The sequence below is a fragment of the Loxodonta africana genome, chromosome 9, assembly GCF_030014295.1.
Source record: "Loxodonta africana isolate mLoxAfr1 chromosome 9, mLoxAfr1.hap2, whole genome shotgun sequence".
Lineage (NCBI taxonomy): Eukaryota > Metazoa > Chordata > Mammalia > Proboscidea > Elephantidae > Loxodonta > Loxodonta africana.
In genome coordinates, this window is record NC_087350.1 from 83,160,176 (window position 1) to 83,172,375 (window position 12,200).

General features: G+C 53.0%; 2 protein-coding genes across 5 annotated transcripts; both read left to right on the top strand.

Moving 5' to 3' along the window:
• The first annotated feature begins 71 nt into the window (after positions 1 to 71).
• On the top strand, positions 72 to 7,026 carry DCTN3 (dynactin subunit 3). The gene is made up of 7 exons (XM_003407303.4): positions 72 to 202; positions 1,975 to 2,059; positions 2,673 to 2,759; positions 4,835 to 4,918; positions 5,873 to 5,931; positions 6,456 to 6,515; positions 6,711 to 7,026. The coding sequence occupies exons 1-7, from the start codon at positions 107 to 109 to the stop codon at positions 6,798 to 6,800; spliced, it is 561 nt and encodes a 186-aa protein (XP_003407351.1). The 5' UTR covers positions 72 to 106; the 3' UTR covers positions 6,801 to 7,026.
• Positions 7,027 to 7,141: 115 nt separating this feature from the next.
• On the top strand, positions 7,142 to 10,178 carry RPP25L (ribonuclease P/MRP subunit p25 like). 4 transcript variants are annotated; one of them, XM_064291791.1, is made up of 2 exons: positions 7,142 to 8,464; positions 9,259 to 10,178. In XM_064291791.1, exons 1-2 carry the CDS (start codon positions 8,240 to 8,242, stop codon positions 9,787 to 9,789), a joined length of 756 nt encoding a protein of 251 aa, XP_064147861.1. In that variant the 5' UTR covers positions 7,142 to 8,239; the 3' UTR covers positions 9,790 to 10,178. The 4 variants fall into 4 exon arrangements, with proteins under 4 accessions (XP_064147861.1, XP_064147862.1, XP_010586161.1 ...); XM_064291792.1 differs by having other exon boundaries at positions 9,262 to 10,178; XM_010587859.3 differs by lacking the exon at positions 7,142 to 8,464 and adding an exon at positions 8,528 to 8,588.
• The last annotated feature ends 2,022 nt before the right edge of the window (positions 10,179 to 12,200 follow it).

The window sequence follows — 12,200 nt, forward strand, 5'->3', positions numbered from 1 at the left end:
CACTTCCCCGCTGGAGGGCGCCCATACACTCGGATTGGTCAGCTTTCCTATTTGGACGGACGTCCCGCCTACCGACTGTTTCCGGCTGAGGCGGGGCGGTGGTGGCATGGCGGCCGTGACGGATCTGCAGCGGCTACAGACCGGTGTGGAGGAACTGGAGCGCTGGGTGTATGGGCCAGGCGGGGCGCGTGGCTCGCGGAAGGTGAGCGGTCTGGGGCCCGGCTGTCCCTTTCCGGGGCAAAGCAGGGCGGCCCACTGGCCCGGCCCTCGAGGTGGATGAAACCGTTCCAGTCTCGGCCTTCGAAATAACAAACTTCCGGGACCTCCTGGAGCAGATCCAACCTTCGGGGTCCATTCCCATAGGGCGGGGAGGGGGAGGCTCTGTGGGTGGTTAGGTCCGCTCGAAATGGACCCAGCAGGAACAGTGACCAAGACTCCACCCTGCTGTCGCCGCCTAGTTGAGACCTGACACACTCGGGAAACTGACTAATGGGACTTTCAATAAGAGCTGAAGTCCACAATGGGCTGTCATGGAACCCTGCACTATTGTTAAGTGAATTGTGTGGAGAGAGAGGTCCATGATACCCAGAGGAGGCAGGACAGATGTGGGTAAGGAAAGCCCCAAGGGGTAGAGGTGAGTGAGGTCTGAGAGGGCTAGGATTAGGAGGGGAAGGAGTTGGATGCGTGGTGTTCAGATGCGGACCAGCGCTCCTTTACCCAAGCTACTGAATTTTGACAACCATGAGGCTCAGGTGCCCTCCCACCCCTTTACTACTATGAGACGATCTTTTGCTGAGGAACTTCTGGTGGAGTGTCAGGCATATCTGGAGCTAAATGCATCTGAAGTAATGGTGTCTGTTTGTACACTTTTTGTGGAATTAGGTGTCACTATCAGATTGTGCTCCCATCTGAGAACTAACTTCACAAAACATTCACTCCCTTTGGCAACCAAGATGCCAACCCTCTGGTTTTCCTCCTTCTTCTCTGGTTGCTTCTTACCAGTCTTATTTGCCTCTCCGTATATTTGGCTCTTTATATATTAGCATTCATCACCCCTACCCTTAAGCCCTAGCTCATTCACTTCCATAGTCTCAGTTACATTTAGATATCATGTCTCAATTGTGTATCTCCAGTCCAGATTTCTCTTCTGAGAACCAGACTTATATATGGAGTTTCCTACTGGACTTTTCTACTTGGATGCCCCACAGGCATCTCAAACTCATCCACATACTGTTAACTGTACTCTTCCTCTCCCCTAACCTGATTCTTTTCTTTATTGCCTAATACAGGGATTGTACTGTCACTGGGATCCTAGAGGTTGTCCTAGACCCTTCCATGTCCCATGCTAAAGTTGATGTGGAGGGGATAGGGCTAGAGGTTGGCCAGCCAGTGTGGAGGCTGGTACAGTTATCTAGTGATGAGGTAATAAGGCCTGGATGAGGATGCTTGCATTCATCATGCCTAAATCCAGGGTTTAGGAACCAGGGAATATATAGTATGTGCTGGTGCCCCATAAGCTCCAAAATAGTTCGTTACCTCCCCAGTCAGGCTTAAAACTCCCCAAAGAGCACATGATTATCTCCACATTCACATCGAGTCTTCCCTGAAGATAGGATTGCCTCTCCTTTAACACAAGAGAAGAGAGCCAACCTACATTGCTGGGACTCAGAGGTTGAGGAGTTGGGGGATAAGGGTTCTTTACTTCTGCCAAACCTTGATCTAGGTGGTACATCTTGGAATTAACTTCCATTCCCCTTCCAGGAACCTCAGTGGTTAAGTACTTGTCTGCTAACCAAAAGGTCTGTGGTTTGAACCCACCAGCCACTCTGTAGGAGAAAGATGTGGCAGTCTGCTCCTATAAAGATTTACAGCCTTGGAAACCCTATAGGGAAGTTCTGCTCTGCCCTATAGGGTTGCTGTGAGTTGGAATCGACTCAGCAGCTACAGTTTGGTTTACGGGTTTGCCCCTTCTAGGTGGCTGATGGCCTGGTCAAGGTACAGGTGGCTTTGGGGAACATCGCCAGCAAGAGGGAGAGGGTGAAGATTCTGTACAAAAAGAGTAAGTGCCTCTCTGGGGTGCCTGCCTGCTCTCCTTCCCATGCCTGTGCTTTCTGGGACTTAGCCCTAGCCCTTCAGTAGATAGTAGGTCATGGAATAGCCCTTTGGGAGAGCAAGAATGTAAAGACATTCCCTGCTGAAATAGTGAAGTGGGGTGTGCTCTTTTTTCTTCGTGAATAAACCCTAAGGGTATGATGGTGTCCCAAGTTATGGGATGGGAGCTCTGCCTGACAGTTTGTGTTGGTGGAGGAAGGAGAAAGGGCAAGGTTAAGAAGCAGAAATTAGGCACTGAGAGCCCCAGCCTTGGGTCAGTCAAGCCTTTTTTGGTTATCTTAGAGCTAGCAAACCCTGCTCAATAAGTGGAAATCAGACAAAGCTCTGACTTTTGGTGGCACAGAGGTTAGGTCAGTGGGAGAGCTGAGGGCCCCACGGTGGTGGTAGCAATCATGTTCCCAGCTCCAAGGCTTGAGGTGATGAGAGCGGAGAGACAGAATTGGGGGTGGGGGCCTGCTGATGGGGCACTGTGAATGTCAGCTCCTCTCTAAAGGCTTCATGAGATAGAGCCCCATTTACCAACCCTATTGGTTCCATTTTCCATCTTGCTACTTTTCTAGTTGAAGACCTGATCAAATACCTGGATCCTGAGTACATCGACCGCATTGCCATACCTGATGCCTCTAAGCTGCAATTTATCTTAGCAGGTAGTGCTGGACAGTGTGTGCACATGTATCTGGGGATGTGGGTTGTCGGGGAGACTGGGCACAGAGATGGCCTCCCCATCCAGTGTTCTCATGGATACAGCCCTGGAAGCTACTCTCTTTAATTCTGGTCTGGCTCTGGCTTGAGGTGGTCCTGTGGGTTCTCTAATAGGCACTGGGCATGGCATACCTCTGGGCTAGCTGGAGATCATGTTGCCAACCACCACGGTGGGAGCTACTCCAACGTTCTAGCAATGGTCTAACCCTAGGATTTTCCTTCAGAACCTTCTTCACTTCTCATGTGACAGAGGAGCTTCTAGGACAAGGTGGGGTCAGAGGGTACTGCATTTGGGAGAGGGGGAGTATTGGCATGAGTTTCAATATCTTCCTTCCATGTGAGAAGGCTCTGGGATTTCAGAGATCTAGGTAGGGACTGTTGCCCTGGCTGTGTCTGCTAATAAATCAGCCAGCCACTCCACAAGTTAGGGTTTGCTGAGCGCTTACTGTGTTCATTCGTTCATTCAATAGATGTTTAATGATCATTTACTGTGAGCCAGTATACCTCACACTACCCTGGGTGTGAGATATATGATGGAACCAGAAAGTCCCTGCCCTCTTAGGCACAGGCTAAGCTAAAGAGACAGAGTCCTTGCTCAAGGACCTGAGCATATAACCCAGCTGGGAGATCAGATTCCCAAGAGGAGACTGGGGTGGAGGCAATGCAGGACTGGGTGAGGATGAGCATCCCAAAGAGCTCCTGATCAATTGCCATGACTCAGGCACCAAGTTCAGGATGGCCTCCCCTGCACTGACTCTTGAGTCCTGTTTCTCTATCCCTCCCCATGGTCACATCCCCAGTGTTCATCCCCCGTCTTAGTGACTTAGTACTGCCATAACAAATATCACAAATGGTGGCTTTAAAGAACAGAAATATATTTTCTCACAGTTCAGGAGGCTAGAAGTCTGAATTCAAGGCATGGCTCTAGTGGGAGGTCCTTCCTTGTCTATTTCAGCTTCTAGGAGTGGAGGCAATCCTTGGCATTCCTGAGCTTGTAGATGCATCTGTCTTCATCGTCTGTCTTCCTCCCCTGTCTGTATGTGTCTATTTTGGTCTTTTTATAAGTCAGAAGTGATTAGGTTTAGGATCCATGCTACTCTGGTATGACCTCATTAATGTAACAAAAGTAAAACCCCTATTTCCAAACAGGGTCATATTTATAGATACAAGGATTAGGATTTTAACACATATTTTGGGGGGACATAATTCAATGCATAATATCTCCTCACACCTGAACAGTTACACTCTAGTCTTTACCCTCCAGCATTTGGTTTCCAATATGCCACTTTGCCTACTTTGGAACCTCAGCACCTCTCTATCCCTGATGCATAAATTCCTAATTCCTTAGCCTGGCATTCAAGGCGTTCCACAGTCTGCCAGACCTGCTCTTCCATCCAGCTGTATTTCCTGCGCCATCCCTTTTCCTGTTCAGTAATTCTTTCCTCTGCTAAAAGACAAGCACTCCTGCCTCCAAGCATTTGCCCATACAGTCTCTTCTTCTTGAATGGCCTTTGCACTCTGTGCAACCATTGATATCCCCTGTGCAGGACCCAGCCCAGATCCCACCCTGCCACTGGACTCTCCTATTACTGCCTCAGCTCTCCTGAAGTTTGTAATTGTCTGTGCCTCTCAGAGCCACTGAGCAGAACCTGCCTGGTATAGTCTGCCATATGTCTCCTCTCTCAGACCTTCCTGGAATCCTTGGGTATGGGGACCCAAGTCTGAAGGCCTTCCTTTCCTGTGGCCTACGAGGGCTCACTGAGAATTTATTGAGAAGAGGCTAGAGGAAGAGGCCCTGGAATTGAAACTTGGAGAAAGGTGGGATTTGAAGAAACTGAGAGACCCCTAGCTCAAGATGGGTCAAACCAGAGGCATCCAGAAGAGGTGGGGGCAGGATGGGGGTATATGCACCTAGAGACGGGGGCAGTGGGCAGAGTAGCTGTCGAAAGCTCCAGGACCCAGCCCCGTGCTTGGGAATAGGCCTGCCTCACTGCTGTTGTCTTGTCTGCTTCTGCTTCAGAGGAGCAGTTTATCCTCTCCCAGGTTGCGCTCCTGGAGCAGGTGGAGGCCTTGGTGCCCATGCTGGACAGTCCTCACATCAAAGGTACCTATCTGCGGCTGTAGCTCCACTACTCTGCTTGGAAGGTGGGTGGATGGGCAGGACTTCCCCATGCCCTGGGTTCCCTGGGCCCAGGCTGGATTTGCCCCTTATGTTTACCCTCGCCCTGGGGCCACCTGCCACCTCCACTGGAATTAGAATTGCCAGGGCAGAGAGCCCAGGGTCAGGACCTCAGGCAATTTGACCCCAAGGACACTAGTATAAGCTCCAACAGCCCCCAGCTCTGGGGATTCCATCTGACTTCTGTCCTACCCCTTGGCATCTGTCCTTCAGGGTGATGTAGAGCCTGAATTTTACTATCAGAGTCCCTGGCAGGTGTGTAAACGTGTATGAGTTCTGCTTGCCGCACTGCTGACAGCAGTCCCTGGGCCTGGCTTTGACAAGCAGACAGTGGATTTAATTGAATCCAGATATCCATCTTGTCTGTCTCTGGAGGCGTTTTTTTCCAGCTTCCCCTCCCTGGCCCTGATCAGTTACCTGCTGAACATCTGACAGCCTTAAACCGAGGGCCCAGCATGGTGGCCGAGGCTCTGGGTGTTAGATTCTGAGTGGCCAGCTTAGGGACCTGGCACTCATCCTCAGCCCACCAACAGGCACCCCACTGGGCCAAGGGCAAAGGGGACAGGCCCCATGATAGGGAAAGGCCTTTCGACCTGACCCTGCTTACAGCACTGGGGTGGGGTAGGGGGCAACTCTGGGAACCGCAAAGTTTTGTGTTCTCCTAGGGGCCTCTGTCCTGTCCTCCCCTCCCCTCCGGGTCCTGGAATTGGACTGGGATGGGCAGGGAGCCCCACCACTTCTAGCTGCAGTGGTCGATGAAGCCTGGCGTTTGTTTAGCTTCTCCACTCAATACTCTAATCCTGCCAAAGACCTAATAGACTATTGAGCAGTCCCGGGGGAGGGCACAAGCATCATCGGGCAGTGTGTTGTGTTTTACAGCCGTTCCTGAGCATGCCGCCCGCCTGCAGCGCTTGGCCCAGATCCACATCCAGCAGCAGGTATGGGAGGGGAGAGGGCTGGAAGGGAAGGTAGAGGTAGTGAGCCCCCTATGCCTCACCCCTACCACCTGGGGAAGCAGCCTTAGGCCCCTTTGATGTCAGCTTCAGGGGAAACTTGGGGGTGGGGTGGGGAGGTTATTCTTTATCTTGCCTTGGACGGGGGAAGTAACTTGCCTAGGCCCACATCCGAGTCTCCTACCTTCCAAAGTAGAGCTAGTCGGAGACACCAGAAGGTTGATTGGGGGAGGTACCCAAGAATTCCTGGATGGTGTGTCCTTGACTGTGGGTGGAGGAGCTCTTATTTTCACTATTCCCAGGCCGTAGTGTAAACTTCAAAGAGGGTTCAGAAATAGGAGACAGGGGAGGAGGAAACCTACTAGGGGGAATGGTTCCTTAAATGTTTGGCCTACTCCCCCTTCCGTCAGCCTCTGGACTGAAAATGAGGGTCCCTGATGAGGCAGGAATGCTAGTGGGAGGTTGGGGTTTTACCCAGCTCCTTTTCCTGACACTCGTTGGCCCCACAGGACCAGTGTGTGGAGGTCACCGAAGAGTCCAGGGCTCTCCTGGAGGAATACAACAAGACTGTATCCTTTCTGCTCAGCCAGGCCCCTAATGGGTGTTGTCCCCAAGCTCTGTCTTTTTGTCCCACCTCTAGCTCTGTCTCATCCCTGCCCAACCAGTCTGTCTCTTCCCCTGCTTCCCCAGCCCTACCCCTTTTGGCCAATGTGAAATCTCCATTCCCTCAGACTACTGTTCTTCTCACCTTGACCTGTGACCAGACAATGCTTCTCTCCAAGCAGTTTGTGCAGTGGGATGAGCTACTTTGCCAGCTAGAGGCCGCTAAGCAAGTGAAGCCCGCGGAGGAGTGACAGGTGTTGCCCATGCTGGGGTGTCCAGGACAGCCCCACTGCAGAGCCCTGTGCCCATCTGCGCTTGTAACAGGGCAGAGGCAGGTCTCTATATTTATTGGATTCACGGCCCACTTGCCTGCACTCAGGTGGGGCTCTGAGGTCAGGGGTTACCTGAGATTTGAGATTTGTACCACCTCCCAATCAGTATCCTTATTCCACTGAGAATAAACTATAGAGAGCACTGGAGGAGTGTGCCGACTTCTGATTTAGGATGGCGTTGGTGGGGGTGGGGATGGGAGTGGTGGGGATGGGAGTGGCAGGCACCTAGTAGTTGTGCTGGGACCTACATGCATCCTGTTCTGGCCACCCAGAGGTGTGTGGCTCTCAGAATGAAGGCTTCATTTGACCGATTTGAGTGGGACATTGTTTTTTGTGTTAATTTTTCACTTTTACTGAGCACCCTGTAAATAACAGATACCATGCCAGGTGAGGAGGACACAGGTAGGGCCCACCTAATCCCAGCCCCGCACGGGCTGTCGGGGGAGGGGGGTATGGAGACAGTCAAGGAAAAGGATAGTCACATTAGATGGACACAGAGTCCTTTGGGGCATAGAAAAAGGGGCTGATGGAAAGGCAGCCCTGGTAGGTGATATGAAGTGACTTTTGAGAGCTAAGGGAGCAGCATGTGCAATGGCGGAGAGAATCCTTTAAGTTTCTCTCCTGGGAGCCTACCTGGAGCTGTCAGCCAACAAGGGGAGTCCAGAAAAGGTGGAAGGTTTGGCTGCGGGGAGTTGTAGGTTCTGGGGAAGGGAGGTTGGATAGGAGGCCGGCTAGCGTTAAAAGAAAGCGAGAGACCGAGATGAGCACCACACTCCGCCAAGTGTTTGCTGCCCTCTTGTGGTCTTAGGGAGTGTCTTGGTCTTTAGCCTCCTTTCAAACTGTCCGCCCGCCACCCCGCGTGCGGGGTCTCAAATTCAGCTTGTCCAAACTGGTCTGAAACTTGGAAATCATCCTAGACTCTTCACTCCGTCCAAACAGTCGCCAACTCTTCGCCGAATCTACCGCCTAATATCTCTCAGCTTAATCTCCTCTCCATTCCCACTGCCATTTCTCTGGTCCATTCTTTTAACAAATATTTGCGTGCCTATTATTATACGCCAGGCACCGTTCTAGGCTTCGTGGACACGCCCCTGGGGCCCCCACGGCCAAAAGTCACTAGCGGCTGCGGTCCGATTTCCCCCACCAGCCCCTCCTCTGCTGCGGCCAGGGTGAGCGTCTCCTTCGACTGGCTCCGGCTGGAAACCCCTCCGTGGCTCGCAGGGCCCACAGGATGAGCGAAGCTCAGAGCGCGGTATCCAAGGCTGCCGTCCGCGTAGCAGCAGCCACTCCAAACTGAACCTTTTGCTTCTGCGCATAGAGAACTCCGCTGCTTTTCGCTTCATCTTTGCTACTCCAGGATGCCCAACCAGTACCGCCAACCTCCATCCTCGAAGGGCCAAAGCTTCCCCATCCTTCAGACGCTGGACTCCTCTGATGGCCGTCCCTCCCATCCGCAGGGCTCTCTGCCCCGCAATAGGAGTGCCCTGCTCTGGGCATCACAGCGGATACAATGCCCGTGTGTCCCCACTCCCCAGACGTCCTCGCTCCTGGACTCCGGCGGACCTTTAGTTTCCGAGACAGAGGTACTGCGAGCCGCACTCCCTCAAGCCCCGCCCCCGGCGTGCGCGGCCCCGAGGCCGCGGCGCGTTCCCGGCCCGCGCGCCATTTTGGCTCCGAATCGCGCTCGAGGCGGGCGCGGCGGCGGCGGTGAGAGCCGGAATCTGGTGGGGTGGGGGCGCTTAGAGGTGGAGGGAAGGGGAGGCCGGCTCCTCGGCGGGTGCAGTTCGTAGCACACTGGGACGGCCGGGGCCAGGAGCAGCTCAAGCAGCCGCCCGCGCCGATCCTCTGCTCCCGAGTTGGAGTGACCTGGGCTGAGGCGGATCTTGGGCTGAGGGGTGCTCGGCCCTCTTAGGATCCTGGAGTGAAGGGTGGTCGATTCTGTCTTTGGGGCGCCTAGGGTAAATAAAGGTGCTTGGTCCTGTCCTTGGAGAGCCTTAGTTCTCTTGGAGAGTGCCCCCAAAACAGGCGGATAGCCCTGTTTTGGGGGAGTTTGAGGTGAGGGGGTTGAGGGAGGCTGAGCTTTGGGCCCAGTCCTGGAGACCTCTGGGATCACTGTCCCAGAAAGCCCAGTGTCTGGGGAATTTGACCCCCACGTTTCAAAGACTCCGGGATGGGAGGAGGGTTATGGCCCTGTGCAGAGGAATGGGGGTGTATGAGGTGCAGCCGCATCCCATGGTGAGAGTGGCATGGTGCCTGTCCTGAGAACCTGGAGGTGTAGTCCCACTCCTGGGAAGTCTGGCATAAGGAGCACAGCCATGTCCTGGAGAGCCAGGATGGCCTGGGGTGTACTACCTAACACTCATCTGACACTTACCAGCAGTGGGCAGCAGGATTCACAGACACCACAGCGAACAGGATGGAGCACTACCGGAAAGCTGGCTCTGTGGAGCTCCCAGCACCTTCCCCGATGCCCCAGCTACCTCCTAATACCTTGGAGATGCGGGTCCAAGATGGCAGCAAAATCCGCAACCTACTGGAGCTGGCACTGGGTCAGTTGGAAGGAGGCAGCACACGCCATGTGGTCTTCTCGGGTTCGGGCCGGGCAACAGGGAAGGCCGTCAGCTGCGCTGAGATTGTCAAGCGGCGGGTACCAGGCCTGCACCAGCTCACCAAGCTGCGCTTCCTGGAGACTGAGGACAGCTGGGTCCCAGCCTTACCTGACACAGGCCTCGACCCCCTCACGGTGCGCCGCCATGTGCCTGCGGTGTGGGTACTGCTCAGTAGGGACCCCCTGGACCCGAATGAGTGTGGCTACCAGCCACCAGGGGCACCCCCTGGCCTGGGCTCCACTCCCAGCTCCAGTTGTGGCCCCCGACCCCGAAGAAGGCCTCGAGACACGCGGTTCTGAAGACCTGCTCCAGAGCCCTGTCCTCCAGACCCGAGTGTCTGGGATGACTGAAGCCCTGTTCTCCAGACTCATGTGTCTGGAATGACTGTATGGAGCCCCTGTTTTCCAGACTCGAGTGTCTGGGATGCCTGTGCTTTCTTCAGTGAGCCCCTGTAACTGCTCAACATCCCCAATAAGGCTTGAATCCACAGAAGTGGGCCTTGCTGTCCTGCTTCCCCTCTCCCGTATTGTGGGGGGAAGGGATTGCTGTGAAGACTGGGGTCTTTGCTGGGTTCAGGATTGCTTAAGAAGGGCTTCCTCTGCCTTCCACCTACAGTGCCTCTGATCTGCCTTCTGAATAGAGATCTGAGGAATGAGTTAGGAAATAAAAATTCTGCCTATTTGTCTGATGAGCCTTTGTGTCAGCCTGCTGTGTGGAGGCGGGACTAGGGGAATGGGAGTCCCTGCCCCTGCCCTGCTTCTGCCATCTGAGTGTCATTGGCTCACCATTGGGCTCCACAACTTTGGGACTAGGCCACCTTGCAGATGATTGATCTTTGGTTCAGGATCCCATTCTGATCCAGTCTGCTGTAGCTAGGGTGGTGGATCACGTGAAATAAGCATGGTGACGTACTCCAAAGAGTGATTCAGTAAGGTAAGCATTGCAAGCTCTGGGAGCTCCACCAGGGAGCTCCCATCGTTGAGGTAACCCGTCATTGAGGTACCACTTCGTCCCCAGGATGATTCAGGCATAGTGTGCAGGGAGACTGAACTGGGGTTAAAAATCCCTTGGGAAGACCAGAACCTGCAGCTCAGAATCAGGATACGGGAGATGGCTAGCGCTTCTGGGGCCTTTTCTGTCCCCTTGGCTTTCATAGAAGCAATGGAACGGCAAGTGGTGGTGGTGGTGGCAGCTTCCACAGGGCCTAGCTGGACCCTGTAGGAGGAATATTGGGGGGGCCAGAGAGGTAAGGCCTCTGGGGTCAGCCTGATCAGCTGTAGGGGGCAGAGGGAGGGACGCAAGAGTTTGTAATTGCTGATTCCATTTCTTCCCACTTAATCCATAGCAATGTGGCTTCTGTCTCCATTATTAGAAAAAGTTATGCCTTGCATAAAAGGAAGCGGAGACAGCTCATTCAATAAGTTGGGTTGTGAATGGGAAGAGAGGTGGTAGATAGTTGGAGAGGAATGTGGATACAGGGAGGGTTTTTTGTTGTTTTGTTTTAATAGAGATTTGAGCATGTTTGTAGGCTGATGAAGGAAGCCAGTGGGAAAAGAGAGGTTAAGATGCAGGAGATTATGGATAACTGACAGGTGAAGCTCCTGAGAGGGTGAAAAGGAGTGGGACCTGGAAGCATGGAGGTATGCGTCTCCCAAGGGGAGAGGTGGGTCCCTATAACAGGAAAGGAAGAATCGAGGGCGTGGGAATGGATAGCTGAGTGGCCTGGAGGAAAAGCCGCTGGCGATGAGGTTGAGAAATTAGGCTGGGGAGGGTGGTGGTATTGTGATGGGCATCCAGGTGGGCAGTGAAGTCGTCCAGGATGGAATGTGTTGAGCATTCTCACCTCCTGCTTTAGAGATGGGATGTATAGGGAGTTTGTTAACCCTGAAATGGGGACTTCAGAACATAAGCCCAGAGGAGTTACATGTCTCCCATACCTAAGCAGTATGGGCTAATGCTGAGTCCTGCCAATTTTGCCTTTTAGGTCTCTCCCAGGGGGCCTGGTGGTGCAATTGTTAAGTGCTCAGCTGCTAACCAAAAGGTTGGCAGTTCAAACTCACTAGCTGCTCCATGGGACAAAGATGTGGCAGTCTGCTTCTGTAAAGATTACAGCCTTGGAAACCCTATGGGGCAGTTCTACTCTGTCCTGTAGGGTCGCTATTAGTTGGAATAGACTGGACAGCAACCGGTTTAGGTCTCTCCATCCCCATGGCCTCTGTTAATTTGTGCCACTTACTATCTTGCAAGAGTCTCCTTACTGGTCTTTCTGCTTTCCTCTCTTCTGAGCTCTCCTCCACACCAAGCCACTGGCAGTTCCCTCTGTTTAGAATGTTCTTCCCCCAGACGCCTGCGTAGCTGTCTCTCCTTTAAGACTTTGCTCAAATGTCACCTTATGAGGCCTACTCAGACCACTTAAAATTGTAACTCAGGACTTTTGATTTCCCTTACCCTGCTCTGGAAACCCTGGTGGCGTAGTGGTTAAGTGCTGCGTCTGCTAACCAAAAGGTCAGCCGTTTGAATCCACCAGGTAGGTGCTCCTTGGAAACTCTATGGGGCAGTTCTGCTCTGTCCTATAGGGTCACTATGAGTCGGAATCAACTCGATGGCAACGGGTTTTACCCTGCTCTATTTTTTTTCCATGTATTTTTTTAAAACTTCTAACATGTAATTTACTTAAAAATAATGTTTTTGTTTGTTGCCTATCTCCTGT

Excerpts from the sequence above, each read along its gene's own strand:
- DCTN3 (XM_003407303.4), top strand. The coding sequence starts at position 107 with ATGGCGGCCGTGACGGATCTGCAGCGGCTACAGACCGGTGTGGAGGAA. Across the intron at positions 4,919-5,872 it reads GGACAGTCCTCACATCAAAG|CCGTTCCTGAGCATGCCGCC; the intron begins GTACCTATCTGC and ends TGTGTTTTACAG. Across the intron at positions 5,932-6,455 it reads AGATCCACATCCAGCAGCAG|GACCAGTGTGTGGAGGTCAC; the intron begins GTATGGGAGGGG and ends TTGGCCCCACAG.
- RPP25L (XM_064291791.1), top strand. The coding sequence starts at position 8,240 with ATGCCCAACCAGTACCGCCAACCTCCATCCTCGAAGGGCCAAAGCTTC. Across the intron at positions 8,465-9,258 it reads CTTTAGTTTCCGAGACAGAG|CAGTGGGCAGCAGGATTCAC; the intron begins GTACTGCGAGCC and ends GACACTTACCAG.